Here is a 13,475-nt window from a genome sequence, read left to right on the forward strand (position 1 = left end):
TATTATAATAATAGTAACTAGCAATTATCGAGTGCCTGGCACATTTTGAAGCTCTTTACTTGTACTGATTCATTTGCTGCTCACAATATTCATTAGAAGGGTTGTCTCTGTGTCTGAATCCCAACCCTGTGACCTTGGGCAAGTCGTTTCACCTCTCTCAGACCCAGTTTCCTTATTTGTGAGATGAAGACACCAGCCACGCCCACCTCACGGGGCTGTCCTGAAGTTTAAAATGACACCATAAGGAAAAAGCACTTGCAAGTGCTCAATACGGGCTCCTAGTGTCTGTTCTCCCGTGGAGGAAAAATGAGGGAAGAAGGGGGGCAGGAGAGCTATTTCCTGTGGTTCCAGCCTCAGTCCTTTTTGTAACTTGCTGAATCCCTGGTCTTCATTTGCCGGGGCAACCACGGCAAATCCCACCCTGTAAGCTGGCTTACCAACAGTTTACTGGCTTCCAGTTGAGGAGGCTAGAAGTCCAGCATCAAGGCGCCAACAAGATCACGCTTTCTTCCCAAATCTGTCGCATTCTGACACCCGCTTGCTGCACACCTTAGGGTTCCTTGGATTCCATGTCAACCTCGGGTCACACCGAGTGCTCCCTCTCCCTGGGTCTGCCCTTCCGGTTTCTGCTGACTTCCGGTTTCTGTTTACTTCCGGTTTCCAAAGACTTCCGGCTTCTCCCTGTGGCCTGCTCCGACTCCAGAGTCTGGTTTCTTCTTTCTGACAGGCCTCCGGTAATTCGAATTAAGACCCACCGGGATTCAGCTGGCCACCCCTAAATAGGATCTTGCAAAAGCCCTGTTCACAAATGAGACCACACCCTGACTCACCTTGACATATTCAAAGATACTGTTTATAAATGGTTCCACACTCACAGGAACGTGGATTGAGATTGAGAACATGTCTTTTCTTGGGGTACCTAATTCAAGCTCCCACACTTCTCTTGCACGTTTAATAAGGTGACTGAAGCCCTGGGGGACCAGCAGACGGCCAAGGAGCAGGTGTTCCTCGCCCTGAAGCGGTTTGCCGCCGAACAGCGGGTGGATGACCTGGTCTGGGCACTGGCCCTGGCACTGCCCCGCGAGGCCCGTGGACCACTCGTGGACAACCTCAGGTACCTCAGTCGGGGGGCAGATGGGTAGGTAAGGTGTGTGTCACTCAGGGGGCGTACATACCATCCCCACCATCCCATGCGCTCTCTGCCAACCCAGGGAAGGGGCCTCAGCCTGCTCCTAACAGGACCCCTGACACCCCTTCAGCACTAGAAAAAGGAGGGGCCGGTGTCCCTGAAGGCAAACCCTGGGAAGGGCGGTTGTTGACACTGCTGGGAGCCAGGACACCTTTGAGGCCAGCAGGGCAAGGGGACCCAGTATGCCCTGGTCCATCCCAGAGCACAGATCATATAAATCTCACACAGGAGACCCAGATACTTCAAGGTCTTTATTGAGATGGAGCAATGGCACAATTTTAAGGCAAGGAAGCCTAAGATGGTGCTATGTGGGTCCCCGACAGCCCCACTCCAGGCACAGTGAATGGTCAATTTTCTTTGGCGATGCCACCTGTATGCCAAGGATCCACTCACTGGTTGCCCCCAGCGCTGTTATCCCCATTTCACAGAGGCAAACTGAGGCTCAGAGAGATCAAGAGGCTGCCCAGGGTCACACAGCAAATGAGTGGCAGTCAAAGGAAGGTGAACTAGGTCATCCCCACTTTAAAAGCTGTGGGCTTTCGGCTCTTAGGCTCAGCTTTGAGCCCCTTCAGAAAGAAGAAAAAAACCCAGTCTCATGGTGGGGCCCCAGCAGAGTGGCCCCCAAATCCCTCGTGCTCCTACCCCTGCCCCATCCTGCGAGGGCGTCACTGCCTGCACAGCTTCTATCAGCCCCCCTTGGGACCCGAGTGACACTTTCCCAGCCCAGATCCCGCGGGACCGCGACTACCCACCCCCCAGGCCCCTCCCCCTTCCTGGGCTCAGCCCGCCCCCTCCCCTCGCTGCCATTCACCTCGCAGCCTGCCCCTCCCTCTGGGCCTGGCCAATGTCAGGGATGGGGCTGGCCACCCTCCCCCCCCAGCCCTGGCGCCGCGGCTCTGCAGCCGAGCAGAGGAGGCCACCGAAAGAGGCCACCATGAGCTGCTTGGGGTGAGTCAGGGGTCTGCCCCTTGTTGGAAAAATCCCCAGAGGAGAACAAAAGTTATTTCTAGAGCTGAAGGTGCGCTGGAGACAATGTGCTGAGGGCTTCCTGGGGAGGTGATGGATGGCCAGCACATTCCTCCCCCCCCAGCCCCTCCCCACCAGGGCTGGGCCAGTGGTTGGGGTGTCGGGGGTGCAGGTGGCCCAGCTGGCCTCCGGGAGGTTGGGACGCTTGTCTTTGAGGCTGCCCCCACCCACCCCCTCATCTCCCTTCGGTGCCTGCCGCCTCTCCCGGGCCAGTCTCTCTGTCCCCTCCCGGGACAGCCCCCACCCTGCCCTTCCCAGTCTCAGTTTGGCCCCAAGCAACCGGCAGCCATGGCAGCAGTCAGGAAAAGCGGGGATCGGGGCACCCCCCCTTGGCATGCTGCCTTTACAGCCAGGAAGCGGGAACCCTGGACGCCTGGGGATGCCGGGTCCTGCAGCATCCCCGGGGCGCTGCTGGGGAGGATGAAACAGCAGCCTCTGCTGTCAGCACGCGTCAGGAGTGACAGGAGCGACAGGAAAATTGGGGAGGCTGCCGGAGGAGGGGATGGCACCCAGCTGGGCTCTTTCGGGAGAGGATTACCCTGGCAGTCAGCTCCAGCCAACCCCACCCCCACCCAGCAGGCTGGCCGGGGGACGTGGTGGTGATCCCAGCGCAGTGCCTTCCTGAGAACGCTCAGAATCGGGGCTCGGAGGAGTCACAGGCACAGTTAGCTATGATTCCCTGGGCGGAGTGCCAGTTGGGGGCAGCGGGGGGGCTAACTCAACCAGGGCAATCAGGGAAGACTCCTCGGAGGCTGTGGCTCAGACAAGTGTGCAGGTGGAAGAACAGCCCCCGTGGAGCATCCCATGGGGCCAGGCCCCCAGCTGCAGAGTTCAGCCTGTGTGCCAAGGTGCAGGCGGTGCCACACAGGCCCCCCCGGATCCAACAGCGTCCCTGTGTGAGCCACCTGGCAAGGGGTGGGGAGCCTCAAAGAGCCACAACTCTGCCCTTAAGATCCCCCATCTCAGAGAGACAAGGTTTAATTGAGAGGCTGCTCAACCTCAAGCAAAGGATGCATGAGCTGTATACGTCAGAGCTCTGCAGAGGGGCAAACCCCCACCCAAATCACATGTGGCCTCTGAGGGGTGGTCCCGGGGACCAAAACAGAAAGCTCGGGGAGAGGATGAAGGAGCAGGGAGACCGTGAAACTGGGCTGTCCAGGACAGTGGCCACTCACCACATGTGGCTGCTTAAAATTAAAATGAAATCAATGTTAAATAAAATGTAGAACTCAGTTTCTCAGCATCAGGAACCACATTCAAGTGCTCAGTGGCTGTGCGAGGTGAGTGGCTCCCATATCGGAGAGGTCAGATCATTGCCATCATCAGAGAAAGTTCTGAGACAGGCTGCCGCGAAGGGCAGTGAGATGTGGGTCAGCGGAGAGCTGCCGGAGCTGCAGCGGGTGGCAGCAGCTGTGGGGGCCAAGGGTCCCACCTTCCTTTACAGCAGCAGCTAATTCTGCAGCTCAGAGCCTAATTTGGGTCTGTCCCACAGGGATCTTGGTTTGATGAAGTAAAGAAAAAATGGCTTTCTAATTAGGACAGGACAGGCAGTTTGGAAAGTGTGACTTGGTCAGCAGGGAACAGAAAAGCCAAATCAGCCTTCTGGTTCGTGAGTGTTTCAGGAAATACCTGAGGAGTTGTAGGGGCAGGCAGGGAGTAGGTGGGAACAAGCTGAGGTGGGGAAGGAGCTGGGTTTGGAATTCAGCAGCTCCAACTTCATACCCCAGGTACACTTGTTGGCTTTGTGGCTTTGAACGGGTTCATCAACTTCTCTGTTCCCAGCAGGGTCCTTGGTAGGAAACCACAGAAATGAACTCTGCCAACTGTAAGCAGAAAAGGGATTCATTGAGAATCTGGGGTGGGGAGCGGGGGACCATCTGCACCCCCTTGCCCTCTTCTGCTTTAATGACAAGTATCTGGGACACCACAATCAAAGTTCTTGGGGGAATTCTATGACCCTGTATGGGTAAAAGGGTCAGGCTTACAGTATGTGCTCAATTAATGATAGTTTCCCTTAGGGAGAGTCTCTTTCTTCCCAGAGCAGGGTTTTCTAACCCCGACACCACTGACATTTGGGGCCCAATAATTCTCTGCTTTGGGGGCTGTCCTGTGCGTTGTAGGGTGTTTAGCAGCACCCTTGGCCTCTACCCTTCCCTGTGCCTGTGGAAACTTGGCCTGGGGCAGAGTAGGTGCTGCTGGCAGCATCTGCACTCGAGCATGTGGGTAGGTGCCACTCCTGTATCTCCTCTGCCCACAGTGACGTGGAAGGTCTCCACAGACCTTTGGGCCTGCTTAGTTCTGGGCGCTGGGTCATTGCAGCTGGTACAAAACACCCCAAAGTGGCTCCATCACAATGGGAAGGCCGTGGCTCTGCCGCTGCCTGGAAGTTGCACCCTCTGTGAAGGTTTTCAGCCACTTCTCTCCGTGGCAGGGCTGAGGGGTCCCTCCTGCTTCTCTGTCCCTGATGATGGGATCACTGGGGCCAGAAACGTGGGGCTGCAGTGTGTTGGGGAGCTCTGCCTGGACAGAGTCCCAGAGACTCATGGGCTCATCTGCAAGGTCCCCCTGGGACAGGGGTGCAGGCACTTGCAGGCAGGACCAGGTGAGACACTCGTCTGAATTGGACAGGGGAGAGATCCCTGTGCTTTCCAGCCTGCCTTTGGGTTGTCCAAAGAGACCTGAGGGCCTGGGGCTGATGTCCCATTGAGGCTGTCCCAGGATGTCGTGGACTGGCTGGGACAGAATCTTATGGTTCTCGGGTTTTAGATTCTTGAGGGGGAGGGTGTCAGTTCAGCAGAGCCCCTCCAGCGGGCAGTTGAGACAGAGTGGGACCCAGGTCTGCTCCTGCCCTGATTTCCAGGGAGTGGCAGGCTCAGAGCAGAGGCTGGGTCGGGCCCCTTTCCTCTTCTCTCCCTGTCCTCCCCTTCAGCTGCTCCTCCCCTTCTCTCTCCTAGAAGGAACGCCCATCTAGGGGTCCTCAACTCCCCAGCATGCCCCCACCAGCTCACCCCTCACTTCCGCTCGTCATCTTCTCTGCTTTAGAATGTAGCCTGTTCCACTCGGCCACCCCTCCCTGGGCCCCCTCCCAGCCTCACCCCTCCCTGATGTTACCAAACCTTCTGGGGTTCCTCCACCTCCCCTTAAAACCTAAAGCCTCCCAAAGCCCCCCGTGGAGTGGCCCCATCTGCTCCCCAGGGCATTCGAGGGTCCCACCCGACCCCCGCCCCAGCCTGGCACCACCTCACCCCCGAGCCCGAGCGTCCCCGTGGGCCGGCGGCTTTCCTCTCGCTGCTGACTCCTGCAGACTGCGCGGCCCAGCGCAAAGCCCCCTCCGGCAAGCCTTCCCAATGCCCCCCAGCCCGAGCTTCCGCTGAACTCAGGCCGGGTCCCCACTGCAGATGGGTGCTGGGGGCTCGCCGCAGGGCAGGGCGGGGGGCGGCGCGCCGCGGCCGGGGAGGTCGGAGGCGAGACGGGTGGAGCGGGAGCCACCGAGGGTCTCCCGGGCCCCCTCCACCCCCGGCGGGGCGGGGCCACACGGGAGGGGGCGGGGCCGCGGGCCGGCGAGGGGCGGGCGCGCTGCGGGCGGGACAGAGGCGCGTGGAGTCGCGGCGCCCTCGCTCCCCGCTGCGGCTCGGCCCGCCCTGCCCTTCGGCACCTGCCGCGCCGCCGTCCCCGGCTCCAGATGGGGAAGGACCAGGGCTTCTCCCGGCACTTTCGGTAGCTCCCCCACCCGCGCCCCCGGAACCGTGCGCCCCGGGCGTGGCGGACCCGCCTCCGGCCGGGCTGAGGGGTTGGGACTGGGGCATGTGGGGGCTTCCTTGCCCCTGGGTGGGCACCAACCCGTCCCGACCGGGGCCTCGTGGCTGGGGAGGGTGAAAATAAACCGAGGAGTAGGGGATTCGCGGGCGGTGAGGCCCCGCATTTGGCGCTCAGAACCCGTGTGCGGCCGTGGGGGTCGGGGCTGCGATTGAAAAGGCTCCTTTCCTACATCCCGCTGGGGGGTCGGGGGGACGGGACAGAGGGCCTAGGTACCCCGGTAAGAATCCGCGCGAACCCATCCAGAGTTTGGAGGGCACCGCCTCTCTGCTGCCCCGCGCCCAGGCTGACCCTACCCCTCTGGGCACCGGGCACCCACGCCCCTTCCTCACCAGTGTATGGATCCAGAGGAGGCTGGAGGTGAAGGGTTAGCAGGAGAAATACAGCCAGGGCAGGGAAGGCAGTGGGGAGAGGACCCTAGCGGAGCTCTGACAGGGACCCCAGGTGGACTTAGCCCATAGCCCAGGCAGATCCTGTGTGGAAGGTCATCGTGTGCCCCCACAGGGGAGCTTGTGGACTCAGAGAGGGCTGGGGGCAGAGCAGGGGCCCAGCAGTCCAGGGGTAGCTGTTGCCTGATCCATGGAGTCAGGGTCGAGGTGGGCTGCATTGGTCCATGAGGCCCCCAGTGCCCAGTCCTGCTGGGTCATTCCATTCGGAGCAGACCCAGTATTGGGTGCCGGGCCAGACCGAGCTGCCAGGAGGGCCCATGGGAGCCAGGAAGGGCATCTGGCTGGCCAGGCAGCCGTCCTCTGGCTCAGGCCCAAGTTCACCAAGCCAGGAAAGGGCCACCCCACCCTCTCACACCCCTGCAGTTGGTGACCCACCCTGATCCTACCACCAGTGGGGCCAAGGCCTTTTCTAATCGCCGTTGGAGGGTGGGACTGGGATGCCACCTGGTTGAAGATGGGGGTGGGGCTGGAGTGGGGGCTAATGCTTTCCTGGAGCCTGGGGTTCAAGTTTGCCAGCACCCCTGCCCCCTGGGAAGGTGTGGGGACTGTGCAGGCAGATGGAAGTGTCCCAGCAACCTTGAGTGACAGTCTAGGGAATGAGGCTAGGGCTCGAGATTGACAGGAATCATGGCGGGTGGGCAAGAGTCTCCTGGAAAGGTGAGCAGGCCATTCATTCTGGCCCGGCCACCTGGATCAGCCAGACTGGAACTCAAGTGGGGACAGAGCCTGATCCCTATCCCTCCCCCACCATCCATACCCCTTCCCTCCCTCCAGGCAGCTTATTCTGCTTCCCAGGGGAATTGAGTGAAGGCCACTGAGGCAACGCAGAGGTGCTTGTATTTCAACCCTCCCTCATCCCTGCGTGTCATGCCCTTGGCATTAGCTCCTGATACAAAGAACAGGGAAGGGCACTGCAGGATGCAGCCAGGGAGGCCTCACTGGCAACCAAACCTTTGAGGGCCCTCGCCAGAGGTCCTGCCACAGTGCCAGGGCTCGGAAGGCTGGACTTTAATCCCAGCTGCACCAGAGGCGAACTGTGTAACCCTGGAAGGGCACAGAGCCTCTCTGTGCCTCGGCATCCTCTGCCATGGACTGGGGAGTCCACTAGGATGCCATCTGCTGTCATTCCTCAAAGGCGTGGTCGGGCTGCCGGCAGACCCGTTCCCCAAGCCCTTCCGTGTGTGAGCCGAGGCTGGGCACTGGGGTTTGCAGCCAGGCCAGCAGGCCCTGCCCTCGCTGAGCATCCAGTCTTGCAGAGGAGACCAGCAGGCACTGAGCCATCGTCCTGGGGTGTGACCCTGCCCAGGGGACCAGATGGGCCTTCCAACTTGCCTCTCACACCTTCTGGGGTGCATCCTTGGAGAGCAGGAGCCACTGTTCCTTCAACTTTGAACCCCCAGCCTCTGGCTGGCACAGTACCTGGCACAGAGAGCAGGGGCTTGCTAAACCTACGGAAAAGGAGATAGGAGGGAGGCCGGAGGAACTGGGTGTTGACGGGCAGGCTCAGTTTGGCTAAGGAAACAGAGAGTGTACCCGGCAGGACCAACGGCCTGGGCAGAAGCCAAGAGGTAGGGGTGAACATGCCAGAGGGCAACAGTCACTCCCAAATCCTGAGTAGGCAGCTGCAGAGAAGCCAGGAGGAAGACTGGGGTGTGATGCGGGTCTTGGGAGATCTGACCCCGGGTAGACTGTAGCTCCCAGTTTGCTCCAGCCAAGTCCTCTGGAAATGGGAGGGAGAGGTGGGTAGGGGAATGATCCCTGGCAGGGGCTTGGCATGCCATGAGGGAGGGTGGGAGATGGAGCCCGCCTCTCCCGTCGAGGGGGGAGACCGAGAGGCAGGCGGAGGGGGCTGTTCATTGCCTGGCTGTGGGGGGAGTGAGGCCCCGGGAAGGGCAGGGGAACGGGCTGTGATGGTCTGACTTTTCCGAGGTGGGGGCGAGCAGGGTACCACGTCCCGGTGCCGTGGCTCGGGCCGGCTGGGGGCGCGGGTCCGGGCACCGAGGGGGATCCTGGAGAACCCGAGGGCGGCGCCCACGAGGCGGCGCCGTTGGGAGCCCCGGGCCTGATGCGCCCGGTGACACGTCCCCACCGGCGCCCTCGGCCGACTCTGCCGTCCCCACCGGCAGGATCTTCATCCCCAAGAAGCACCGGGCGCGCTTCGACGAGGTGGTGTCGCAGGGTCTCCTGGGCAAGCTGTGCCGCGCTCGGCGGGCGCAGGGCGCGCAGCGACTGCGCCGGAGCCGCAGCGAGGAGCGGCCCGAGCGCCTGCTGGTGTCCACGCGCGCCAGCGCCGCCCCGCGCCGCCCGGACGAGCCGCCCCCGCGCAAGGCCGCCTCGCTGCTGGGCGGCCGCGCAGGCCCGGGGGGCGCGCGCAGGTACCGCGGGGCGCGCGGGGACGGGCCGCCTGCTTGTCGGTGGGCTCGGGGAGGGGAGACCCGGGCGGAGGGCACCGGGGCGGGCCGTGGACACGTCGCGGGGCGAGCGGGCGCAGGGGAGCGAGACGCCGGGCCCCTTCCCCTGCGCCCCCGGCGCCTCCCCTCCCCGGGGCAGGGCGCGCACGTGGCGGGTCTTCCCCTCCCGCTCCTCTCTCCCCAGGACCGTGCGCGTCTACAAGGGCAACAAGAGCTTCGGCTTCACGCTGCGCGGCCACGGCCCTGTGTGGATCGAGTCTGTCCTGCCCGGTGAGGGGTGGGAAGGTTGTCCTAAGAGTCCCTAAGGCCCAGGATGAGGCGAGGGACCCAGTTGGGGTTCATCCACCTAGTTCCACCCACCTCAGCTGCCGCCGTGCTCCCCCCAGGCACCAACTCTCTATAGCCTCTGTCCTTGAGTGTCCCGTGCAGCAGACCCCAAATCATCCGCCCACCTAAGGAGCCTTTGCCAGAGGCTACTTTTGCCCGGCTTGCGGCCCCTCCCCTCCAATTGTCACCCCTGAGCCAACTGGGAAAGGGAACTTCTTTCATCCAGACCTCACCCTTGTGGGCTGGGAGGATTGAGGTCAGTGTCAGGGTCACCGGCCCACTCACTGGGGCAGCCAGGAATGAACTGGTGCTTCCTCAGACTGTGCCCCAACCGCATTCCCTGTGCCAAGTGCCCACTGTAAGAGTGGCCAGTGTCAGGGAGTCAGGGTCTCATTCCCCCCATCAGCACTCCCCTCCTCTTTCCACCCAGCCTGCTCCTGGAGTCATGGCATCTGGAGGAAGATGAAGCCTCCGTAGAGCAGCAATTCCTCCTCCTTGTCCCTTTAGTGGGCGAGAGTGGGAAAGGGGGACTCATTTCCTTCCGTGGCAGCCCATTCCATCATGGAAGGTCTCCATGGGACAGCTGAACTCTCCCTCCCTGCGACACCACCCACAGGGCTGTGTCACCTGATGCTCTGACCTGCACCCATCCCCTACAAGAACCTGGCCCTGGTGCTCCTGGTGGTGCATCCCCTCTGTGCCCCCTACCCCCCAATGCTGAGTCCCTTTTACCCTCTTGCATCTCAAGTCTCCAGTGTGTGGACTCGAGAGGCGGGTATCTTCTGATCCCCGGGAAAGCCCCCGGGTGCCTCTGCATCATTGTACCAGCCTCAGATGGTTCTGAGATCTAATCCTGAAAGCTGGCATGTTCCAATTCTTCCTGAATTTGTGCATCCCTAAGTTGTTGGCACGGTGTTGGGGGGGAACAGGCCCAAAGGCTGCTGTCCAGGGACCTTCCTCTAGAAATGATTCATCTCTCCTCTTGGGTTGTGGCTCATCTCACTGGGCCACCCCCTCCTCCTCCTTCCTCTCCCACATGTGTAGCCAGAGATGTATGGCCTGGGGCATGTGAAAACCCAGCCATGCTATGCTTTCCACACCCTAGCCTCCAGGCAACTTGCAGGGGCAGAGATGTGCTTAGACGGGCACTTTTACCAATGGGGAAACTGAGGCCTAGAGAGACTCTGGCAAGTCAAGGACCAGAACCTAGGGTGTTCCCTGCTACAGCCCCTCTGGTCCTCCCACCCCCAACTGGCCTGAGATTGGAATGGGCACCACCATCATCCTCTCTCCCCTTTTCAATCCCAGGGCATCTCTTTCAGGAAGCCTTCCCTGATTGATCATTCCCAATGCTTTCTGACAAGGCACCCTCCTTCCAATCCCCACAACCTCAAATCGGAACCTCTCACAGCCTAAGAGAATATATTTTATTTAGTCATGTATCATTTCCCCCCACTTGCTTCCAAATCAAATTTTTAGTGACTACAAATAAAAGAAGCCTAAAGAAAAATACCTGTGTTTTTCAGGAGCAGACATCCCAGGCCGACTTAGATCTGTCCCCAGGGTCCTCGAGGTAGAGAACGACCTTCAGGGGCTCACAGGCTTCCCAGCCTGGGGGAGGGGGCCACCAGCCTCAAGTCAGACACACTTTTGACTTGAGCCTTAGAGACCAAGACCCGTGTATTGAACAGGGCCTTCTGCCTGGCCTTTGTGGAGGATGCAGAAATACTGCCCTCGAGATCTTTCCTTGTTTTTGTCCTTCTCCAAGAGCTGAGGGCCTGAGGGGTCCATGCTGACCCTGCACAGCTGCTGTCCCTGAGGACATCTGGCCCCAGCCAGGGTCCAAGGCTTCTGCTGCCACCGCTGCCCAGCGGGTCACTCCCTGCTAAGAGCAGCTGAGAGCAGAGCAGCCCTGAGGTCTGGTGCAGGGGTTGGAATTTGCCGAAATTTGCCTCTCCTCTGCCGCCCACAAGTCCTGGAGATCTCTGAGTCGCCTGTAAAACAGAAGAATGGCTGCTGGCTGATGGAGAGGGACAGGTGGTCCCTGCCCAACTGGCCAGCATGTCCTCTCTTCTTGCCTCCAGGGAGCCCAGCTGACAATGCTTCCCTCAAGTCGGGGGACCGGATCCTCTTCCTCAATGGACTGGACATGAGGTCAGAGGTTATTGGGGACCCCAGAGCTTGGTGACAAACCATCCCCAAGACCCCTGGCCAGGGCCCTGATCTCCTCTGGACTGTTGGTACCCAGGTTCGGTCATCTCCCTAGGGGGACTCTTGAGTCTCTCCCCCCACCCTAGCCAGGACCTCAGTTCATCCTTCCAGCCAGAAATTACCCAGGGACCCACTCATCCACAGCCCGTCCTGGGGACAGGGTGGATGGACCTCAAAGGGGAGGCCCTGCCTAGGGGTGACCTGGGCCCGACCCCCTTTGTATGCAGACAAGTCAGGCCCTGCAGCAAACCTAGGCCTGGGGCTTCTCCTGCAGAGCAGCTGAGCGAGCAGGAGAGGTGGGGGCTCCAGCTCCCAGTCCCGGCCCAGCGCTGGACTGGCTGAGTGCAGCTAGATGGGGCTGCCCGACTGGAGGCCGTGCACCTGGCTCATCCAGGTGAGGCCCTCCTGGGCCACCTCTGCTTGGCAGGAACTGCTCCCACGACAAGGTGGTGTCCATGCTGCAGGGAAGTGGCGCCATGCCCACGCTGGTGGTGGAGGAGGGGCTCATCCCATTCCCCAGCGGTGAGACCCCTGCTCCCAACTGGCTCCCTTGGCCCATGGAGACCCTGCCTGGGCCGCTCTGAGGGGCATTCGCGAGTCTCCAGGGCATTTAAGGTCTCTGCTCTTTCCCCAGACCTGACGCTTCCCTTCTCAGGCCCCACCCCCCAGGTGGTGCTCAGCGCCCCTACGCCACAGTCTCAGGGACCCTTCCCGTCCACAGACATAGGCAGCAAGTGTGTCTCCCTGGGTGTGGCACTGGGCAGCCACACCCCAGCTCATAAGATCCCCCATCCCCAGCTCCCCAGGGAAGCCACCCCTGGCCTGGGGCCACTAGCTCACCGGTGCCTCCCCTGCCTGTGGTCCCAGCAGACTCCGACTCTCTGGACTCCCCCAGCTCGTCGTTGGCGCTCACCTCTCTGCAGTGGGTGGCGGAGATCCTGCCCTCCAGCATCCGGGTCCAGGGGAGGACCTTCAGCCAGCAGCTGGAGCACCTGCTCACGCCTCCCGAGCGCTACGGGGTCTGCCGGGCCCTTGAAAGCTTCTTCCAGCACAGGTGGCCGGGCCAGGTGGTGGTGGGGACCAGCCTGGGGGGAGCGGGGCCCGAACCCTACCTCTCTCACCATCCCTGTCAACCTGGCGGCATTTCCTCAGCTCCCTTCCTCTGGGAGAAGGAGTCCGCAGCTGGCCCCCGGGGCACCGGCTGGGGCAATTGAACTCCCCGGGAATAAACCCAGATTCTGACACCTTCTGACAGGGTGACCTTGGGCAAGCCCCAGCCCACTCCTCTATGAAATGAGGCAGACAGGGAGACCCCCTACCGTGTGTTTGGGGGGACCCCCAGTCACCCCGGGCCAGGCCGCGGTGGAGTTAGTTTGGTGTTTCTCTGGGCTGTTAGCCCCTCTCAGCCCACGGGCTCATCATTGTGGTTCCAGCAAAGCCCCAAACTTGTCCCCCAGCCCCGCCCCCTTTTTTGAAATCAGCTCTATTGAGATATAATTCCCCTACCATGCAATTCAGCCATCTAGAATGTGCAATTAAATAGCTTTTAGTGCCGTCACAGATCTGTAAGCAGCATAGGTAACTTAGAAATTTTCATCACCCTCTATCCCCCACCCCTTCCCTGCACCACACAATAACTAGTCTTTCTGTCTCTAGAGATTTCCCTTTTCTCGACCTTCATAGAAATGGAATCATACAATACATGATCCTGGCTTCTTTCACTCATGTTTTCAAGGTTCACCCAAGTAATAACGAGTCCGTCATTCACTCCTTTTTGGGGCCAAGTAACGTGTTGTGTGGGTAGAGCACATTTAGCTTCTCCATTCCTCACGTGGTAGGCATTGGGTTGTTTGTGCCTTCCCTTCCCCCTTGTGCCCTTCCCTCTCCATTTCCCCTCCCCTCCAAGGCCATCATTCTGGTGAGTTTTCTGGGCATCCCTTGGCATCCTTTGGTTTGAACACGTTCTTGAAAAGTGGGCATTGATGTTCTGTAGGATGCATTTCTGTTTTGCATCAACCTTATGTTATGTCTCATTGTTTCTGATCT

At 60.5% G+C, this 13,475-nt stretch overlaps 1 protein-coding gene across 1 annotated transcript in view; it reads left to right on the plus strand.

Moving 5' to 3' along the window:
* Positions 1 to 662: 662 nt before the first annotated feature.
* Positions 663 to 13,475, plus strand: part of GRID2IP (Grid2 interacting protein) — a gene marked incomplete at its 5' end in the record, with an annotated part of 28,523 nt that continues 15,710 nt past the window's right edge. The window contains 7 exons of the mRNA XM_077140271.1: positions 663 to 734; positions 960 to 1,114; positions 8,607 to 8,855; positions 9,076 to 9,161; positions 11,303 to 11,372; positions 11,857 to 11,951; positions 12,300 to 12,483. Coding sequence (XP_076996386.1) covers positions 663 to 734; positions 960 to 1,114; positions 8,607 to 8,855; positions 9,076 to 9,161; positions 11,303 to 11,372; positions 11,857 to 11,951; positions 12,300 to 12,483 — 911 coding nt within the window. The remainder of the gene's footprint in view (positions 735 to 959; positions 1,115 to 8,606; positions 8,856 to 9,075; positions 9,162 to 11,302; positions 11,373 to 11,856; positions 11,952 to 12,299; positions 12,484 to 13,475) is intronic.

The sequence above is a fragment of the Tamandua tetradactyla genome, chromosome 23 (genome assembly GCF_023851605.1).
Source record: "Tamandua tetradactyla isolate mTamTet1 chromosome 23, mTamTet1.pri, whole genome shotgun sequence".
Lineage (NCBI taxonomy): Eukaryota > Metazoa > Chordata > Mammalia > Pilosa > Myrmecophagidae > Tamandua > Tamandua tetradactyla.